At 44.5% G+C, this 22,361-nt stretch overlaps 1 protein-coding gene across 2 annotated transcripts in view; it reads left to right on the top strand.

Moving 5' to 3' along the window:
* The window catches only part of tle5 (TLE family member 5, transcriptional modulator), an 87,417-nt gene that overhangs the window by 16,504 nt on the left and 48,552 nt on the right, over positions 1–22,361 (top strand). For both annotated transcript variants that reach the window (XM_079506928.1, XM_079506929.1), the window contains exon 2: positions 17,768–17,856. In XM_079506928.1, the coding sequence (XP_079363054.1) occupies positions 17,768–17,856 (89 nt within the window). The remainder of the gene's footprint in view (positions 1–17,767; positions 17,857–22,361) is intronic.

Here is a 22,361-nt window from a genome sequence, read left to right as displayed (position 1 = left end):
CGTAATCTCAGCAGGCGAACACTGAGCAGCTTACTGCTCTTAAAACCATTCCAGGAATTCCGTTTCAGTGTCTGCACACCGCCACGAGACTAAACGTTAGAAGAATATATACCACAATACTTTGTTTTCCAGCATGTACGTAACACCAACCTGTCACACACCGTATATACTCGTATAAATAAGAGCGTAAACTAGCGCTGAAGGATAACCATCATCATTATCGAGATATGAACATGCAAGTAAGTTATTAATACAAAAAAAAAAGGACTGTAAAATATGGACTGTATTTTTTAAAATGTAACTAGGAAGGGTATGGCCTCGTCAGCCCGCAATGACATGCATAAGATCTGGTCATCCCAACTTAGTAAGAGGTTCAAAGTAAAAAAATATTTAGGACGACCATCGAGCCGATTCTACTCTATGGCTCAGAGACATGGACACTTTCAAACTGAGAAATTAGATAAACGGCTGGATGGCACTTACACCCGCCTTCTAATGAGAGCGCAAAATCTCTCTTGGAAGAGCCACCCATCAATTTCTCTATTATACCTTACCACCTTACCACTGATGGCCTTGTGGTTAGAGTGCCCTCCCTGAGACTGGGAGGTTGGGGTTCAATCCCCAGCCAGGTCATACAAAAGACTGACCCAGTGCTAGAGTTCTCAATCTCTGCCCGAACCCGGCCCCGGCCCGACCCGGCCCGACATTTTCGGGTAGGGTAGGGCCCAAAATGCACGATAATTATATATATATATTTTTAAATAATTTTATTATAACAAAAATAACGATTGTTTGTGTAATGTATTTATTTAATATGAAGAGGGCTGAGCTGGTGAATGTTGGCGATTCACTTTTACAGTTTATACTATATGTGACTGAAGGAGGAGGAGGCGATGATCAGCAGCAGCGCACCAAAGTGACAATAGAACGGTGGTTGTTGAACTTGCTACCGCTGGCTGGCCTCTGGTTTGCCAACCAAATGAGCTGCTTACTGCTCAGCATCAACTATATAACTTAAGTTAACTTGCCTAAATTAGGCTACCTAATCAACGTCACCACGGTAAATGCTCCATATAACTATGAAAGCGCCTGCATACACGTAATATAGTTACATGATGACCAAGCAATGTTACAGTCACACTGTAGGCTACAGCTATTTGGTTTACAAGTCGTATCGCAGCGTGCTGTACAGCTATTTAATTTCCCCATCGTAGCGCAGCGCGCCTCGTTGTGTGCCCACTGCCCAAAATAAAAGATCTGCAAGCTGTCGTCAGACTCGACACGACATCGAGCGGCATGTTGATGGTTTGTATGTCTGTTCTTTTGGTTAGGCAACGCACATTACGCGTGGTATGTAGGTTTGAGAGGCAATGATTAATGTAAACTATACAGTAACCTAGTAGATTATAGCCAAGTTGACAATTGTCATAATATTGTATAGCTTTGTTCGGGACTGTTGCACAACGGTGAATGATGAAAAAGTTGCACTTTGTTAACGGACAGTAGCCTATTGGACATAATTAACTGCGTCACTTCAGAGGATCGCTGCTACTTTGATTCAGAAGATGTTTACTCACCCCTGGAAATTGCTGGAAACCATTAGAATGTTGGAAATGGAACATTATCAGCCAATTAACGTGAGTTACATAAATCCTTTATTTCGGCGACTAGACTATTAGTGCGTTCTCTGACACGGTCGTCTCAATAATCCACAGCGCCGCGGCCATATAGTGGCATTTTTTTTTTTCTTTTTTCCTCTTTTTTTCACTCAGGCTTTTTCGGGTTTTCGGGCCTGACATTATGGTAATTGTTAGGGTCGGGCCGGGCCTCGGGCCGACCCAGTTAGGGTAGGGTAGGGCCGGGCCTTGATTTTCAGGCCCGATGAGAACTCTACCCAGTGCCTCCCTGCTTGGCACTCAAGGGTTGGATTGGGGGTAAGTCCCTGCGACATACTAACGTCATGTCCAGGGGGTGTACTTGTACATCAAGCTGCCTCACACTACAGAAACGGGACATAGGCTCCTGCCCTATAGGCCTCATGGCTCGGCAAGGCTTACTTCCCCCGTGTTTCTAGTCCGATCCAGAAGAACACAGTTTGCCGGCCACTGCAACAGAGCTGATCATGAGGTTATATCTTTGGAATCCTGCCTCAAAGCAGCTGATCATCACTAGGGAGTAGGGACACATGCATCAGTACCCACTAAGCATTTTTGTAGTCTAAATGGCTAAGAAACTCGGCTAAAAAACGTTGTTTCAACGTCTATATATAGACGGTCTACATTTAGACCTTGATTAGCCTAATCAAGGTCTAAATGTAGACAGTCTATAGACGTTGAAACGACGTTGTTTCAACGTCTAATCTAAGCCTAGACTGCTAAAAAAACTTACATTTTTAGACTATTTTCACCCCAGTTTTTAGTCATTTTTAGTCATTTAGACGTCTAAAAGCCGAACATTGCTCAGTGGGTAAGCAGGATCTGGGGATGGCAATGAAGGACCGGGAAGTCTGGCGTGGCATTGTGAAATCCATGATCCTCGAAAAAGGATGTGGTGATGATTTAAATTTCCCTTCTCGCCCTGTATGTGCAGCTAAAGCCAGCCAATCGCAAAGGTCACTTAACACTTGTGTTTTTAATAGCTTGTTTCAAGTTCAGCTCACGCAACCAACCCCTCTTCCCTGTGTGTGTCGTGTAGAAAAAGTTTGAAGTCGTCAACTCTTCAAGTTCAGCTCACGCAACCAACCCCTCTTCCCTGTGTGTGTCGTGTAGAAAAAAATGTAAGTCGTCAACACCTGCCCTGCTGGCCATGGTCTGATCTCTCTCTCTTTAGAAACGTTAATATTCCAAACGAGATGCTTGGTTAAGTCAGAAATTAGGATGGAACATCAGCATTCTTATCAAAACCATGGAAAGCGCCGTATATTCAGAGCAAAGTTTTGTCGGCCCGAGAAATTAGGATGGAACATCAGCATTCTTATCAAAACCATGGAAAGCACCGTATATTCATAGCAAAGTTTTGTCGGCCCGTAAACAGGGAAGTGAATGGCTGCGCGCATGCGCAAAACATGTCTGGGAGCGCTGAGCTGTCAAAAATGTATTAAGGGCCTTGCAAACGTGAAGCGAGGAACGCAGGCGTTGTTGCCTGGATCAACACAGGTCTCCTCCTGGTCTGTTGAAGAGTGGCGCAACAACGCAAGCGCGGGCGTGTGCACGTAATGAGCACGCGCGCAACAAATTAACGGGACCACGCTCATGTAAATATGCTTACGTTGTCGCACGCTCCCCGTTTGCAAGGCCCTTTACAGCGATCCCATTTTATATCAAAGACGTGTATACATGTCCAACTTAAGGCATATCCCGGTTTTAATTGAGAAGATGTGTCCTTACCACAGTGTTAAGTGTGAACTCATATTGTATCATATCGTATCATAAGTTACTTAACAGTACAACCATATACAAGGTAACTAAAAGAAAAATGAGTAACAGACCATTTAGACCAAAATACTTTTTGGGCGAACAAAGTATAAATTAAGGTATATAACTGCAAATCATAGAATGTGCCTTCACTGTATCACAATACGATATCTCTGAAAAGGCATATCGTGGCGACATTGTATCATCTTGACAATATTTATCACCATATTGCCCACCCCTATCGTATCACTGTTGAGATATTTGGCATAATTTTCCTAGGGAAACCCTGTAATCTGTGCTCATTCAACTGCTTAATCAAATGTGTCGTTACAGATTTAACCACTAAACGATTCAAAAAATCTTCAAAGAATAGCACCTCTACTGTACAAAGTCACAGGGTTTGGGGAGGGAGACTCCACTTTCATTGTCCACTTATTTGTTTCTGAACCTTGGGAGTAATTTTCCCCTCCCTCGCTCCCTCCCCTCCTGGACCCCTGTAAGTAATAACCTTGGCTTTTTTACAACCAGGCATCAATCATGGACACAACTGTGCTTGGTGTAATCTCACAGCCTCCCCTTCTGCCAGACTGGCTTTAATCTCAGCCATGGTCTCCAAGTCCACAGCCCTGTCGCCCTCTTTGCTTTCCCCACTCCTGACAAATTGCCCATTTCCCCCCGGGTTTGCAGTCTCTGCCTGTGTGTACGTTTGCGTTAACATGCCTAGCCCGCCCCCCACCTCATGTCAGCTGTGTTTGTGTAGGTTCTTTCTTGTTGGCGTGTGTGTGTGTGTGTCATGTGTGTGTGTGTGTGTATGTGTGTGTGTGTGCACGAGCGTGCGTGTAGAGGGCAGCGTGGGCCTTAAGTGTCATGTTTGTGTGTGTTTTGACTTCCCATGCTCGACTAGCCCTGCATGGGAGGGGTAGGTCGAGATAGTTCAGCAAAGGGGGGGAAGGGGAAGCAGGCCAGGCCATGCCAAGCCATGCCAAGCCTATGTGTGCGAGGGCACTTCACTGAAGTGATAAAAGTAGAATAATCCCCTTTAAAGCATCTTAACGAGGTCAAATCTGCTGGCCTGTGGTCAGGAGGAGAGGCTAGTAGTGGAGGGGTGTGTGCGTGTGTGCGCGTGTGTGTGTGTGTGTGTGTGTGGGGATGTGATAGGATAACGCTGCAGAAATGTGGGTAAGCCCTGGCTTGGGCCGTTGCGAGATAATAATCAAAATCAAATTCCTGGCCCAAACAGGATTAAGCTCTCCCGCGCTCTATCTAAAGCCCCTGTCCAGAGCAGCTGAAGACACAATCCTATTCCTCAGCCCCCCCCGCCCACCCCCCACCAACACCCCCCCCCCCCCCCCCCCCACACACACACACACACACACACACAACAAACGCATATCATTTATGGGAAAAGGCCGTGCAAACACTCAAAGATACACACGCACAGGGCCTGACACGCCAACACTTAGCAGACGCACATAAACATAAACATAGCAGGCGTTGCTCAGCCCAAAGCCGGTTTGGCGTGGGGTGAATTTGGCCGATGGCCAGTTAAGACTTGTCGCTCTCTCAGATCACTATGCCTGTACACTTTACCAACACACTCATCTGGGATATTTATGTTATTTGGCTGGAGCTGCTTGTCTTGTTTGGTGCTACTTATGTATTAGCCCAAGCCTTAATCCCTTCAGCTTCTGGTTCAGTGAGTGAACCGAGTCACGGGTCGGAGGTTATAGTTTTACCAGTCCACAACAGCTCTCTATCCCTTGTGGCATTAAGCAAAGGTGGGTCACAGCGACGGTCGGGGTGCATGTCATTGCTGTTAACAGCGTCCTTGGTCTAGTCTGTCCCATGACACCTGCCTCCCGAAGGCAACACAGGAAATTCTAACATCCTGACAACCACCCCTTGTATACTTTCCCTCTGTATTTATCAGACCTGCGCTCACTCACCTACAAGACACTGCCATTACATAAACAACCCTCTCCCACATCAACCGCCAGCAGTCTAAAGAGGCTAATGAATATGTTGGTTTAGGCAGCAAAGTATTTGTGTTTATCTCTTTAAAGACTAAAGACTCCTTTATATCCTTGAGATAAAGAAACTTTATTGCCCATTAGATTTAACATGAAATGGAAATGTGTCTTTGGCACACTGGCATCCAGTATACAAACAATAAAAATACACAACTAATACATAGAATTCACAAATGACAGTATTTCAAATATCCACTGCAGATGTCACAAACAAATTATTTTAAACCATTCTATTTTTTTTTCACGGTAGCCTCCTCCTGCTCAAATGAAGGTCGAAGAGGGTGGGTAGAGTGAGCCAACTCATTGTAAACCTGAACTGCCTTTCTGGTTATGAAGCGGTTCGTATTGTGTTATGTCCTGAGGTTGCGACTGCAGTATGCATCTCCAATCTCCATACTCCCACCATGCTAGGACTCAGCCAGGGTCACAGAGGGTGGATGGATGGTCGAGATGGCATCCTTGGGTCAGAGAGGGTGGATGGATGGTCGAGATGGCATCCTTGGTCCCGTTGTGACGGAGAAGACGGCCAGCCAGGCAGCCAGGCGTTTGAGAAATAGGCCAACCGTTAGTCACTGCTGATCTGCTGCATTCATTTAAAAGTAGGAGTGAGATAACATCCAGCCATTAGTGAGTGATTACAACGCCCAGGCCCGTCCTCATCCCTCCCCCCACATATTGCACATGCACGTATGCACGCACACAACACACACACAACACACACACACACATACGCGCTCACACTCCAGCTGAGATGTAAACAGTTAGATATTGCTCCAGGAAATACAATCCTTGCACACTGCCTCGTCTCCCCCTCAGGCAGGATTTATACCAAGGAGGATGTTTTCAGATGTTACCCTCTCTCTCTCTCTCTCTGTGTCTCTGTGTCTCTGTCTCTCTCTCTCTCTCTCTCTGTCTCTGTCTCTGTCCTATCTCTCTCTCTCTCTCCTTCCTCTCTCTCTCTCTCTCTCTCTCTCTCTCTCTCTCTCTCTCTCTTTTGTGTATGTGTCTGTGTGTATATCATCTGATTGCTTTCACCATTTGTGTGTGTGTGTGTGTGTGTGTGTGTGTCTTATAGAAGGGGATCGAGAGAAGCAAAAGCTCTCTCTCCCCCTCCGTAATCTCTGCCTTTGTAGATTGATGTGCAGAGCAGAAACATGGCATTGACTTTGTAATCCTCATTTAAGATCGACATTAAGTTCAGAGTAGATTTCACATGGATGAGACCCAGATGATCACGGGGAGGGGGAGGAGGGGGCTTTCTGGGGGTTGAGGGTGCAGGGCAGCAATTTCCTGAAACGATGAATCCCATTTATTTTGCCGAAGACCGTCTCAATTGCCCCGGTGGTGCACAAAGCTTTTGAATGCTTTAATTACGTCTCAAAGGAGCCGGGGCAGAATCAAATTAGAGATTGTCCTACATTTAGGTGTGTGCGTGTGTGTGTGCGTGTGTGTGCGTGCGTGCGTGCGTGCGCGTGCGTGCGCGCGCACTATGCAAATTGGGCATGAGAGAGTGAGATAGTGGGTGGGCTGTTCTATGCTGTGTGTGTATGATTCATAGCAGTGAATATTTACTCCCTGTGGCAGCCAAGCATCGTATATAGAGGCTTATCACACCCTGTATCCACACACTCTCTCACACCGTCAACACACGCACACCCTTCTCACACCAACACATTTAGAGTCACACGGCGTACAGGCACTTCCCCCCCCCCCCCCCCCTCCTTCTCGTCACAGCAGATGGCATGTGTCACCATATTATGCCGGTATTTCATTAACATTATGGGCATCCATCTGTTGTGGACTCTCAGGCCTCTGTAGAGTACCTTGTTTTGGTCACTGAGAGAGAGATAATTAGCACTGTATAATGCATGATACAGAGGGGAGCTCGACGCCCCTCGCATACTGTCAGTGGCTGTACGTATTGTACTGTACGTGAGACTGAGAATGCAGATGTGACCACACGGAACCCTTATACAGATGTTTGGTTAGATTTTTGTACGCTCTCAAAGTTAGTTTTTGACCTGAGATCAGATTCTAAAAATGTCTTCTACATCCTGACAGTTTTCTGAAAAAGCTATGTTTCTATGTCAGTCGTTCTTCGAGTTTTCAAAAATAGCAGACCTACAAGCTCGTAGCGCGGCACTCGGTGCCGCGCTATGAGCTTGTAGATCTGCTATTTTTCAATAACTAAAGCATTACATAATGCAACACCAAAAGGGGTTCCCGCCCAGAATGGGTTAACGCAGATTTTACAGCGTACGAGTATGGCGACAGTCGTGCAAATAAATAGTATACGTTGAGCGTTTGGTGAGGTCATGTTCAAATCGTCTGTGGCGGACCCCGTCACATTACGCTTATAACTCTAAGCCTATAACTCTAACTTGTAGGTAATATGATTGTAAACGTTTTTCTTCTAGATTCCTTGGATCGTTCTCCGTATAGAGGGTGCAAATGGTCTTATGAGTCATGAGACAGTGAGTGCACCATATGTTACCATTCCCCTTGCTTCCCTGATGGCTGCAGACCATGACTTACACACACAGCCCTGAGTGGACGACCCAGACTGGCGGAGATGTGCGACTCTGCAGAGCTGATGCTCTGTAGATGTAGTGGGTGGAGATAGGCCTGTTACAATTATGGCATAATCGTCTAATTCAATTATTTGAGATTGACATTGTCAATCGTCATAATTGTCATAATCATTTCCATGTTGGATTTTCAAAAATAGTGGAAATGACAGATCTACAAGGTCAGAACATGTTTTGAGCTTGTAGATTGGCTATTTCCACTATTCATATAATGTATAAAGGTATGAAGTTATTTGTCGTAACTGATCATTGCACTTTTTGTTTACGAAGCCTAAAAGCCAAACATAAATCTTTCTTTATTCATATCCTACTACTATAAATGTGCCACGTCTCTGTGCGTGTGTGTACGGTTGTAATGCACGTAACTCAAACAGTTTGCTCCACCGACTTAAAATTCGACACACGTGTTCCACACCCCCGCAGGGAGTGCAGTGCCCGGTAATGTGTCGGTCGGACCCACAGTTGTCCAGAACCACCACAAAAAGCTCTGGTCAGGCTCTGCCAGTGGGCCAAGTCCCCTCACCTGTGCAATTCCCAGCCTCTGCCTCAGCCAATTGATTGCCATGGCAACCCCACACCTGCCAATTGATTACTTAACCAGTTTTCCCTCAGACACAGGCAGATAGAGATCTCCATGTGGGACACAGACAGACGGTTAAAACTGGTGCTATGATAACGGGTATTATTAGGTTCCCAAGTTGCATCGTTCTCAAGTAGGCCGGTGGCCGACGGGCACGTACAGGTCTCGTATGTTCCAATGCTCAACGCCAAAAACACAAGTCCCTCCCCAACCCGTCCTTGTCCAATGGCACGTTGGCAGCGAGGAGACGGGTCAAGCTGTCCTTCTCACCCATTGAGATGCATGTTAAATGACGGTATTTCTCCATATAAATAATTGATCTTTTCAGAAGCAAAACCTTCTAAATGTCTTCTAAATCTAGTCAACAAGGCCTGCAGTAGGCTATGCACTGGGCAAATGTGCATGACATTATTTAAATAAACTAGAAATATGAGGAAATGGCAGAGGGAGAAATCAACTTTTAACGACCGCCCGACAGGAGTTTTCATGTTGCACGCAGAGTAGTATAAAAGAGAGTAATGACACTTCCGTTGACTCTCATTGTAACAATGGAATGCGGAAGTGCTCATTCTATCTCAATGGAATAGTTCCAGCCATAGGAGCAATGTTTGGAACTATCGCCCATAGGCACCCGCTTTGCGGCGAGATCAAAGCGTGTCACCACTCTCTTACTACATTACTCTGGTTGCACGGTAAGACTACGGTCATTAGTATTATTGCCATCACCTGGGTGGGTCAGTCGTGCAACTTTCCCGACGTTAAGCCGTGTAAATGTTCAACAACACAGCCATGTAAAATAAATAACATTCACATTCACAACATTCATGTGGCGAAAGCTTGACCAGCAACAGTTAAATAAGCTAATTAAATCGTTAATCACAATTTTTGTGGCAATTAATCGTCAAGCTAAATGTGTAATTGTGACAGCCCTAGGTGGAGAGTGAAAATATAACCTGAGTTACCTTGGTCAGGGATTGTCTGCTTTGAGTCAATGTCCAGAGAGAACTGAGTTGCAATTGTGCTTTGTCTATTTCCATTTGACGCAGGGGGCCCTGCCCCTGACTAGTACTATTCTGCCAACTTACCTCCAGCAAGGCAAAGAAAATGAATACCAGCTGTCAGCCAAAAGTCACTATCTTGGCTCTGGTCCTTTTTTGTGTGTTTTATTTATGTATTATTTGTCTACTGGTATAACCCATTTTGATCTGAGATCAGATTCTAAAAATGTCTTCTACATCCTGACAGTTTTCTGAAAAAGCTATGTTTCTATGTCAGTTGTTAGCGCGCGCTATGAGCTTGTAGATCTGCTATTTTTCAATAGCTAAAGTATAACATAATGCTACACCACACACACACCAAAAGGGGTTCCCGCCCAAAATGGGATAATCAGCCAATTTTGGCAGTCGTTCAGCCATTGTGTTGGTGTTATGTTCTGTTCAAAACATAAAAGTGCTAAAGTTTTATTCATCTATAAGTAAATAAATGAGTAAATGTGTGTCTGGTACTGTAGATGAAAATGCTTTTCCAGCCAGCAACCTTGTCCTTATTCTAAGAGCTGTGTGGATGAAAGGCATTACCTAGCCCTTAGGTCTCTATGATCCAGGTTGTAGAATCTTGTTTCTGTTATTACTCCAAGGCAGGGCTCTATTTCTGTCTTGCCTGCTTCTTTTTTCTTGCCGTCTCTTTCATTTGCAATTTTGCCATTCATTCAGTCATTGCTTTGTATCGTTTTCTCTTTAGATTTTGTTTTGTCTCTTTAGTGTCTGTCTGTCTGTCTGTCTGTCTGTCTGTCTGTCTGTCTGTCTGTCTGTCTGTCTGTCTGTCTGTCTGTCTGTCTGTCTGTCTGTCTGTCTGTCTGTCTGTCTGTCCGTCCGTCTGTCCGTCCGTCCATCTCTATATGTCTGTCACTCTCTCTCTTCCTCCATAGAGTGGAATGTTGTACCTGAGGCTGTTGACTGAGAGAACCTTTGGTATTTAGAACTTTTGCATGCTGCTGCACTACACGGGGAGGAAATCAGATCTAGGGTTATGACTCCGCCTCTAGCGCAAAGCGCGCACACACACACACACACACCCACGTACACGTTGACTCTTCTGAACAAGCAAATGCAGAAAGAATCCATGCCACGGGACGGTCGGCAGGGAGCAAGTTAGTGCAGGGAGAGTTGTGTAGCAGCCTGTGTTAGTTGACTGCCTTGTGTTTACTTTGCACAGGATTTACGTGGCACAGCAGGCCCCATGTTGGCCTAGCTGATATATGCAGTGTCTGAGCCACGGCTGTCTGTCTGGCTGACTGGAGAGATAATGGAAAAGGTTACGCCGCTTTACAGGCTGAGCCTTTTGCGTCTACCGAGTCCCGCTTTGAGCCGATTGAGGTTTTATGTATATGGTGGCAGCATGACAATGTCAGCAGTCGGCACTTCTCACTCAGAACATCTGAAAGCCTTAAGAGTTCAACTTGCTGCACCCACTACAGGCCCCTGTCTTTTAAGTTTTAGTAGGAACTGGGAACATGATAGTAAATTGTACTAATTAGGCATGTAACGATATATCGTAAATCGATTCAAATTGATTCAAACTGGTGACAATTTAAATTGCGATCAAGTCACAATTTGAATCGTGATGCAAAGTGCAGAGGGTGTGTGTGTGTGTGTGTGTGTGTGTGTGTGTGTGGGGGTGTGTGTGTGTGGGGGTGGGGGTGGGTGGGTGTGGGTGGGTGGGTGGGTGGGGGGGGGGTGGCGGGCGTCTCGAATCGTATTTGTGAGTTGAGAGAATCGTTAACATGCCTACTGATTATTGGTTCGTCTGTCTGCTCTGGTTCCATTTTCCAATTTGCTTGTTCTGTCAAATACATTGACCTGTCTCTTAGAGTCGGTTTCCTGTCTCATGTTAAAAGCATCAAAATGGCCCTCCGTTCTTGGAATCTACCAGCCAACTTGAACCAGTGAAAGTGAAGTTATTCTCGTTTCTTGTCCTGTCCAACCAACGTTCCGCCGTTGGTCAAATAGGCTATGTTTGCAGTGCATATACTTGGACACAACTACACCACATAGACCATACCTATTTATTCAACCTGAAGAAATCCAGTAGTTCAACGTGTTTCCCCAAGTTTGGAATGCCAAACAGCCCTATTCATAGTTAGAAACTAACCCCTTGCGGTGTGCCGTGGGGAGCGGAGTACAAAGCGGCAGGTCATTTCTAACGGTGGCGCGGCTGCCTTCCCATAAGTGCTGCAATCAGATTTCTGAGGCTTTTTTATGCCCGCTCGGCGCTCAGTAGTAGTAGTGGGGGGGAAATGTCGATTTCCCACCTGACCCATTATGCAGCCTGCTGAGAAATAATGAGATTTGGTCCCTATTTGGGTTTGATGCTCGCTGCGTGGCGGGCTCCCAGCACACAACCAGGCCATCCGCTGAGAGTGAGTGGCATTAAGCCCCCATGTTTCTAGACCAGTGGTTCCTAAACCTTTTGGCCCGCGGCGTGATCCAAAAGAGAAATGTGATGTCTCCCCGGCGTGCATACTTAGTTTAGACTAGTCATTGGTTAGACATGGGTTAAGGTTAGGTTTAGGTGTGCTGCCCCGTGGGAGGTTAGGTTTAGGGTGAGGGTTTGAGATGGGTTGTAGTGGTAGGACTAATGACTGGACTAACCAATGACTAGTCTAAACAAAATACTGTCTAAACTAAGTACTGCACCCGTCTCCCCGGGACCCAATATATGAAAGATTTAGCTTTTTTGGGATTACATTTTTTTTTATTAACTTTATAGCTGCCAGCAGGGGGCAGCATAAGCACACGTAAGGACTGCCACCCGTCCGCTCTAATGCTGCGATCCTTATTTCCTTTCCGGGTTATTCAGGAAGGTGGGGGCCTTTTGGTTACGAGCACATCACTACTCGCATTAGCTCAGACCCCTTAGCTATCATTACAACCAGTTACATTTGCTCATCAATGCGGTACAAACTCACAAATGATCGTCGGGTGCGCGGCGGCCCACCATGGACAGCTCTCGAACCTTTTGAGATACAGCGCTTTGAAAATCCTGTTATAATGGAGGCTCAACGGAGCTAAAATGTATCCTGACATTGACTCTACTTGTATAAGATGTCATCTGGAGCCAGCCTCTGTTGGACATATGTTTTGGGGATGCACTTCCTTGAACCCGTTTTGGAATAGTATTTTTGATGCCTTCTCAACCATATACCAATTGCGCCCAACCCGATAACTGCTATATTTGGAGTTCCCAACGACGATGCACCAATTACCTCTCCCCAAGCCAATTTCATAGCTTTTTCTTCACTCATAGCGAGGAGACTTATTCTCCACGATTGGAAATCTGATAAACCACCAACATTCACAAGTTGGGTCAAGGATGTTCTATCCTTTATATCGTTGGAGAAGCTCGGATACAACGGGTACAAATCTCACCAGAAATTTGTAAAGGCTTGGTCCCCTTTCATTGAATTCACCCTTTCACTATCTTTTGATGCTGTATCCTAGCTGTTATAAGTGTTTTCCTACATGTCATTTTTCTGTTTCCCTTGATTTCTAGAAACAATGTACACTCTTAACTCTTTCAAAGTTTTTCATTTTTGCTTTGTCAATTTTCCTTTATCAATTGTACTACTGTCTGGTTAGAGTCTGGTTGGTTCACTGTGTAGCCCCTTAATCTAGTAAAAGGCAGTTTTTATTGTATGTTATTGTATTTTATTATTATTTCTTATTTTATTCATTTATTTTTATTTATATCCTTTATTACGTGTTTATTATTATCATGGTTTATGGTTTTATTATTGTTTTTTCTTTTGTGAGGGAACCGGGGAGGGTGCGGTATATGTGGGGTTGTTTGTGAAAATCCTATAAATAAAGTTATATAAAAAAGATTATATAAAAATAAAATGTAGGAAGCAAAAAACAAGGGACCCATAAAAATGTGTCCGCGATCCACAAATGGGACCTGACACACTGTTTGTGAAACGGTGTTCCAGACCACAAACTTTACAAGCGGCCGATAGGAAGGAATGGAAGGGTCGGTACCTCTGCACTTGGAACACAAAGTAGCCTCCTGCTCATTTAGCTTTTAGGGATGTACAAATCAGGGTTTCCGTGAGGATTTTCCTGGCCGGCCAACGTGACCGACAACATTTTATTATTCTGGCCAAAATTGGCCATACTTTAATACACGTCAAGTGCGCGTTTACGTGAGTGTGCACCACACAAACATTTCTACAGCCAAGTAGCCCAGGCTAGGTTACCACCCGTGCCGTAAAATACGGATACGGAAACTAAAAGACGTGTAGAAGGTCCTGGGTTCGAGTCCCGCTGGGGACGCTGTGGGCGCTGGCGGCGTGTCCTCTCCTCCGCGTCATCAGTGCCCATACCCGAGGCGGGGTTGGCGAAAGGGCCTTTCTGTGTGGAGTTTGCATGTTCCCCCCCGTGTCCCCTAGGGTAGGTACCCTGACAAAAACATGCAGTAATCCTGGTCTCTAAACTACCTCCCCCTGGCCAGCCGGGGCGCCTGATGGAGGGGAAAGGAACTGGTTGGAATAACGTGTTCCTTCCACGCGCTACGTCCAACCAGGGAAACTCCCCCCTGTCAGGTGTAAAGGAGCAACTTGGACACTCATGCATGAAGGAAGCATGAGTTCAAGTCCGTTGCTCTCCCCAGGTTGGCGGAGGGTGTGTAGAGCCCAGGATCACATTCGATAATTGACACAGGGGTGAAAAATGGGTTACAAAATTGTGGGATAAAAATTATTAAAAGACGTGTTCCATAATGAACGTATACGGGACACACTTTGTTTTTGTTTTTTATGTTGGGATTAAATATGAATGACCGGGCGATTTATTTGAGCCATTGAAGTAATTCTGCTGTCCTCCTAATCCCCCACTCTGCTCTGTGCTCTGTAAATACTTTCACCAAATGTTAGCCCCAGAATATGGATTACAATTTACAATTACAATTTAGGCATTTAGCAGACGCTCTTAATCCAGAGCGATTTACATTAAGCAAGAACAAAAAAGCATGGGAATACATCACATATATAAAAAGCATTTATCATGAAACATGCGTAAACTAAGAACATAACAGTGGAATATCTATATAATGAAACTATACATATGTGACTAAATTTGACTTTGGGACTGCCATTGGATTATTTTGAATTTTCGTTTTTTCGTTTCATAGCTTCAAATTGACATTGGTTGTTCAGTTTGACCCACCAGTTTTGGAGATATGGCTTATATAGTAATGTCTTGCAGTAAACAGCGAGTTGAGAAAACAGGCTTGAAAGGTTCACTTCTGTAGTCTAACATTACACCTAGCTACATGTTTGGGCATTTATTTCATATGTACATGTCGATTTCAGCTCTGACACTTATTTCAGACATGCTCTAGTATGTGAAGAGTCTGCCTGTGCTATTAACTCATTTTGGGAAAAAATTTAAAGTTTTTTCCTCTGGTGAAAAGTCAAATCTGGTCACATATATACTATACTGTGCTATACATATGTGCTATGACTACATACAATGCAATTATGGATGCTCGAGTTCAAGTGGTTAATATTTTAGTATCTTGCTCGGCCCTTTAGACTTTAGACTGCACATACCTGAAACGGTTTGATTTAGACTTTAGACTGCACATACTTGAAACGGTTTGATTTAGACTTAAGACTGCACATACCTGAAACGGTTTGATTTAGACTTTAGACTGCACATACCTGAAACGGTTTGATTTAGACTGCACATACCTGAAACGCTTTGATTTAGACTTTAGACTCCACATACCTGAAACGCTTTGATTTAGACTTTAGACTGCACATACCTGAAACGGTTTGATTTAGACTTTAGACTGCACATACCTGAAACGGTTTGATTTAGACTTTAGACTGCACATACCTGAAACGGTTTGATTTAGACTTTAGACTGCACATACCTGAAACGGTTTGATTTAGACTGCACATACCTGAAACGCTTTGATTTAGACTTTAGACTCCACATACCTGAAACTGTTTGATTTAGACTTTAGACTGCACATACCTGAAACCCTTTAGACTTTAGACTGCACATACCTGAAACCCTTTAGACTTTAGACTCCACATACCTGAAACCCTTTAGACTTTAGACTGCACATACCTGAAACACTTTAGACTCCACATACCTGAAACTGTTTGATTTAGACTTTAGACTGCACATACCTGAAACGCTTTGATTTAGACTTTAGACTGCTCATACCTGAAACGGTTTGATTTAGACTTTAGACTGCACATACCTGAAACGGTTTGATTTAGACTTTAGACTGCACATACCTGAAACGGTTTGATTTAGACTTTAGACTGCTCATACCTGAAACGCTTTGATTTAGACTTTAGACTGCTCATACCTGAAACCGTTTGATTTAGACTTTAGACTGCACATACCTGAAACCCTTTAGACTTTAGGCTGCACATACCTGAAACCCTTTAGACTTTAGGCTGCACATACCTGAAACCCTTTAGACTTTAGGCTGCACATACCTGAAACCCTTTAGACTTTAGGCTGCACATACCTGAAACCCTTTAGACTTTAGGCTGCACATACCTGAAACCCTTTAGACTTTAGGCTGCACATACCTGAAACCCTTTAGACTTTAGGCTGCACATACCTGAAACCCTTTAGACTGCACATACCTGAAACGCTTTGATTTAGACTTTAGACTGCACATACCTGAAACGGTTTGATTTAGACTTTAGACTGCACATACCTGAAACGGTTTGATTTAGACTTTAGACTGCACATACCTGAAACTGTTTGATTTAGACTGCACATACCTGAAACGGTTTGATTTAGACTTTAGACTCCACATACCTGAAACGCTTTGATTTAGACTTTAGACTGCACATACCTGAAACGGTTTGATTTAGACTTTAGACTGCACATACCTGAAACGGTTTGATTTAGACTTTAGACTGCACATACCTGAAACGGTTTGATTTAGACTTTAGACTGCACATACCTGAAACGGTTTGATTTAGACTTTAGACTGCACATACCTGAAACGCTTTGATTTAGACTTTAGACTGCACATACCTGAAACGCTTTGATTTAGACTTTAGACTGCACATACCTGAAACGCTTTGATTTAGACTTTAGACTGCACATACCTGAAACGCTTTGATTTAGACTTTAGACTGCACATACCTGAAACGCTTTGATTTAGACTTTAGACTGCACATACCTGAAACGCTTTGATTTAGACTTTAGACTGCACATACCTGACACGGTTTGATTTAGACTTTAGACTGCACATACCTGAAACGGTTTGATTTAGACTTTAGACTCCACATACCTGAAACGGTTTGATTTAGACTGCACATACCTGAAACGCTTTGATTTAGACTTTAGACTCCACATACCTGAAACGGTATGATTTAGACTTTAGACTGCACATACCTGAAACGGTTTGATTTCATGGCTTTTGTTTTATTTATCCTCTATGCCAGTGGATCTCAAAGTAGGGTACAGGGACCCTTGGGTGTCCTTGAGGTGGTTCCAAATGGACCATTACAGGTCTGTAACTCTTGAGAGTGTACAAATGGATGCATTTGGTTCCATTTGAACACTAGTCTCAGAGTTATGGGGGAGTCCTTAACCCATTTTGGGCGGGAACCTCTTTTGGTGTTTTAAGCATTGTTATGCTTTAGCTGTTGAAAAATAGCAGATCTACAAGTTCATAGCGCACCACTCGGTGGCGCGCTATGAACTTGTAGGTCTGCTATTTTTGAAAAGTCGTGGAAATGTGGCGCAAATCTTTGAATATATATATATATATATATATATATATATATATATATATATATATATATATATATATATATTTCAGAGCGAACATTTTTAACTAAAATATTGGCTTCTGGGGGAGTCCCTGGAACTACATATTTTGAGATGGGGGTCCGTGGCCCAGTAGAGATAATTCTGGGGGTCCTTGACATGAAAAAGGTTGAGCACCACTGACATAAAAACATGGGTTTTTCAGAATTTCTTTAGAATTTAGAAGCCTTTTTTTCCCAGTCCAAAATGGGTTAAAATGAACAACCTCTGCTCTATGCGTCTCCCACCCCACACCCCTCTCTCTGCTCTTTTGTCTGACGTTCCCTTTTCACTTCTGTCTCCCCGACAGGCTTCATCACAGCAGCTGAAATTCACCACCTCTGACTCATGTGACAGGATCAAGGATGAGTTCCAGTTCCTCCAAGCACAGTACCACAGGTACACACACGCACGCACGCACACACGCATTCACACACGCATTCACGCACACACACACAAGAAGCAGTTAAAACAAGTGCTGCTCTTTATAGAGAGCAACATATCTTCAGGCTGTACACGTACCATTTTGTTTTTCTTTATTGAACATCCCCCCCCCCCCCCCCACCTCCCCCTACCTGTAATACTAAACTGCAAAGCGAATGGGAATATACACACACACACACACACACACACACACACACACACACGCGCGCGCGTACGTTACAGTAAAATCGAGAAAGCAGTTAAGTAAGATCGAGGAAAAACCGGAACAGGGAGCACCAGTTTTTCCGGCCGGGGAGGCTGGACCCAGGTCGGTCCCTTTGAGGTCCCTTCTGTGCAGGGGAGCACAGGAGGTGAACTAGAAGAAGACGAGCACTCCTTTTTAAAATCTGACTGGTTTTTCAATCTTACTGTAATATATATATATATTATATATATATATATACGGCACGCACAAACGCACTGTTTTGTTGCTGCGTGTGCATGTTCTTTTTCATCAGCACTCTAATTCATATTGTACACACATTCATTGGGAGCTGTCCAGTACTGCAGTAGTAATAATAATAATTAATTGCATTTTTATGGTGCTTTTCTATGCACTACGTGCCTACTCAAAGCGCTTACAATGGTTCATTTATTCATACATTGGGAGGTGAAGCGGCGAACAGTCGACGCCAGCGTCCTCACTTCCCACATTCACACACCAATGGTGGCAAGCTCACACCGACCGACTCATTGGAGGCAATGTAGGGTTCAGTGTCTTGCCCAAGGACACTTCGACATGTGGACAGGAGGAGCCGGGATTCGAACCGCCGACCCATGGATCATTGGACGACCTGCTCTACCTCCTGAGCCACAGCCGCCCGCCGTACAACATTTTTGGCCACTAAGTAGCTACACATGAGCGTGTAAACTTTTAGATCTGTGAACATTAACCTGATACCTTTTTATGTCTCTGTGTGGCACGCCATGCCTACTCTCTACAGTCAGCAGCCCTCTGTCTGTGTGGCACGCCATGCCTACTCTCTACAGTCAGCAGCCCTCTGTCTCTGTGTGGCACGCCATGCCTACTCTCTACAGTCAGCAGCCCTCTGTCTCTGTGTGGCACGCCATGCCTACTCTCTACAGTCAGCAGCCCTCTGTCTGTGTGTGGCACGCCATGCCTACTCTCTACAGTCAGAAGCCCTCTGTCTCTGTGTGGCACGCCATGCCTATTCTCTACAGTCAGCAGCCCTCTGTCTCTGTGTGGCACGCCATGCCTACTCTCTACAGTCAGCAGCCCTCTCTCTCGCTCAGGAATATAATGTATATTGTACTGTTGGTCTGCCTTGGTAGGCAGAAATAACAAACACACTGTGAAATCCTGAATGTAAATTTAACTCTTTCTTTTTTTTTTTTTATCTTTTTTTTGTGGCTTTCGCCTTTATTTATGGAGGGACAGACAGTAGGCTGACAGAAAATGGGGGAGAGAGATGGGGGGGGAAGACATGCAGTAAAGGCCGTCGGGATCGGGAGTCGAACCCGCGGCACACTGCCAGACTGGATTACCAGCCAAGGTGCCTGGACCGCTGAGCCACGGCCCAGGCCGTAAATTTAACTTTTGGCTTATGTGCCAGTCTTTGTCTCACTGTTGCCTTGCTTTGTCTCCACATTGTCCTCGGGCTTGGAGTAAAGATATTGTATTGATCTTTGCCTAAATCAATCATGTTTACCCACAGTTATTGATCTCTTTGACCGCTTAAATACTGCCGCCAGAGCCGGAAACTCTGTGACACTTCCAAGTTGACATATATGTACAGTGGAATGGTTTCTATGAGAATGGGTGAATGTAATCTATGTAAATCGCCTTGGATAAAGGCGCTATATAAATGCACCATTTGGTGCAGCCGAAAACAGTACTTGCGCAAGTAATAACTGGGTACATCATGAACAGATGCACACTGATATGCTACGATATAATATGGCATTATATATTATTATGGCAGTTTTCCAACTAAGATCTACATCTGAATCTGTCTGGGGATAAGTGAATTCACGTGAGGTGATAAAAGACAGTCTGGTTTAAGTTTTTAGATGTTTCATCATTACTTTAGAGCCCACCTCTGTTAACCCCTGTGATAATAATAATTGTCCTGTAAATGGACACTTTCATAGCTGTTTAGTGTTTTCTCGGCATTCCTTCTTCTCTTTTTTTTTTTATTTCAACGGATTAAGTTACAGCAGGTCTGCCAGCCAGCCTGCAGAGGGATGGATGCTATATTGAGTTCTATTCACCAAATGGCTTGTCTTGCGCATTGACTTAGTCAGGGCGGCGGTGGCTCAGGGGTAGAGTAGCTGGATGGTAACCGCAAGGTCGCCAGTTCGAACCCGGGCTCCCCCAGAGTTGGTGTCGAAGTGTCCTTGAGCAAGACACTGAACCCCTAATTGCTCCTGATGTGCTGGTTGGTGCCTTGCATGGTTTCCGCAGCCATCGGTGTATGAATGTGTGTGTGAATGGGTGAATGTAATGCACAATCTATGCAAAGCGCCTTGGATAAAGGCGCTATATAAATGCACCATTTACCATTTTAGTGCGTCGTGGGCTTGTATTGTAAATGTTTTTTTCCAAAGAAAAGAAAATACCTGGGCGAGACTGCCTTCAATTGTGGCATACAGGAGCACTAACGCTTCTGTCTCTGCTGATTACTGATGCCTCGCACCTGTGTTCAAACGCACACCTCTCTGTATCTCTCTGTCTTGATTAGGCTACTAATCCGCTGCAGCTGTCTAATTTATCACTCACACACACACACACACACACACACACACACACACACACACACACACACACACACACACACACTCTTCCTTCATTGGTGAACCAACAGGTGAGCCTCCATCAGCTACTCGGCCCTACTAATCTCACGCGAGTATTGCAAGTACTGTACTCGACTATTCCGCCAAGAATGAGAACGCATCATGCCACAAAATGTACAGGTAAATGGGGCATATATATGAGAACGCCTCTCCTACTGCCTACGCCATTCCTGAGAATCTAACCGTATCCGTATTATCTGAACATGGCTTAACCCATTTAGGCCTGACATCGACATTTAAAAAAATGTCTTCAAAATCCTGACGGTTTTCTGAAAAACCTTATGTTTCTGTATCAGTGGTTCTCAATATTTCATGTCAAGGACCCCAAAAATTATATGTAATATGCCTCCGCCGACCCCCATCTGAAAATATGTTGTTCCAGGGGACCCCACCAGAAGCAAAGATTTGAGTTAAAATGTTCACTGTAATAATATATATTCAAAGATTTGAGGCACATTTTCACGATTTTTCAAAAAAAATAGCAGACCTACAAGTTCATAGCGCTGCACTCGGTGCCGCGCTATGAACTTGTAGGTCTGCTATTTTTCAATAGCTAAAGTATAACATAATGCTTTAAAACACCAAAAGGGGTTCCCGCCCCAAAATGGCTTAAGTGACCTCCCTGCCATCCACTTTGACGGCACACACACATTGAGGGAAGGCCCGGGAGAAGAACTGTAGGTTCCCCGCAGCGCCTCCTCAGCCAGCCAAGGCTTTGTGAGTCTGGCATCTTTTTGAAGTGTGGCTTTTCCATTCCTGCCTGAGGACGACGTCTCTCTTCTCTTGTTCCACCTGTCCTCTATGAACCCTTCCAGAGACTTCCCTCTGCCAGCTACATAGGCTCAATGTAGACAGGTGAAAGCAGATGAAAGCCCTGGCACACGCTTTATCCCATTCTGGTCGGGAACCCCTTTTGGTGTTAGCATTATGTTATACTTTAGCTATTGAAAAATAGCAGATCTATAAGCTCGTAGCGCGCCACCAAGTGGCGCGCTACGAGCATGTAGGTCTGCTATTTTTGAAGAATTGAACGACTGACATAGAAACATAGCTTTTTCAGAAAACTGTCAGGATGTAAAAGACATTTTTAGAATCTGATCTCGGGTCAAAATGGGTTATCTGTCGTGTGTTTGTAACAGAGTGAAACAACCCGCGCAGTCCTTTTCTTCTTTTTTTCTCCCTTTCTGCCTTTGTTTTTGTGTGTAATTCCCTCAGCGGCGATGCAACGCCGTTTAACCCTCTTCAGAAAGCAGGGTCGCAGTTGAAAGAATACCCTTTTTTTTCTCTCTCTCCCCCGTCGGTGCGTTCAGAACATGCATGAGGGGCGTATGGGGGTACAGGGGGAGCTCGGTCGCCACAGACACCAGGCTTTGTAGCTTCCCGCTGCTTCTGCTGCGCTTGTCTGTCACCAACGCCTTTAACCCATCATGGGCGGGAACGCCTGTTGGTGTTTTAAGCATTATGTTATGCTTTATCTATTGAAAAATAGCAGATCTACAAGCTTGTAGCGCGCCACCGAGTGGCGCGCTACGAGCTTGTACGCCTGCTATTTTTGAAAAATCGATGAACCACTGACATAGAAACATAGCTTTTTTTAGAAAACTGTC

The sequence above is a fragment of the Electrona antarctica genome (assembly GCF_951216825.1).
Source record: "Electrona antarctica genome assembly, chromosome: 7".
NCBI classification, from domain to species: domain Eukaryota; kingdom Metazoa; phylum Chordata; class Actinopteri; order Myctophiformes; family Myctophidae; genus Electrona; species Electrona antarctica.
Note: the sequence above shows the minus strand (reverse complement) of the source record. Positions and strands in the feature narration are given on the sequence as shown.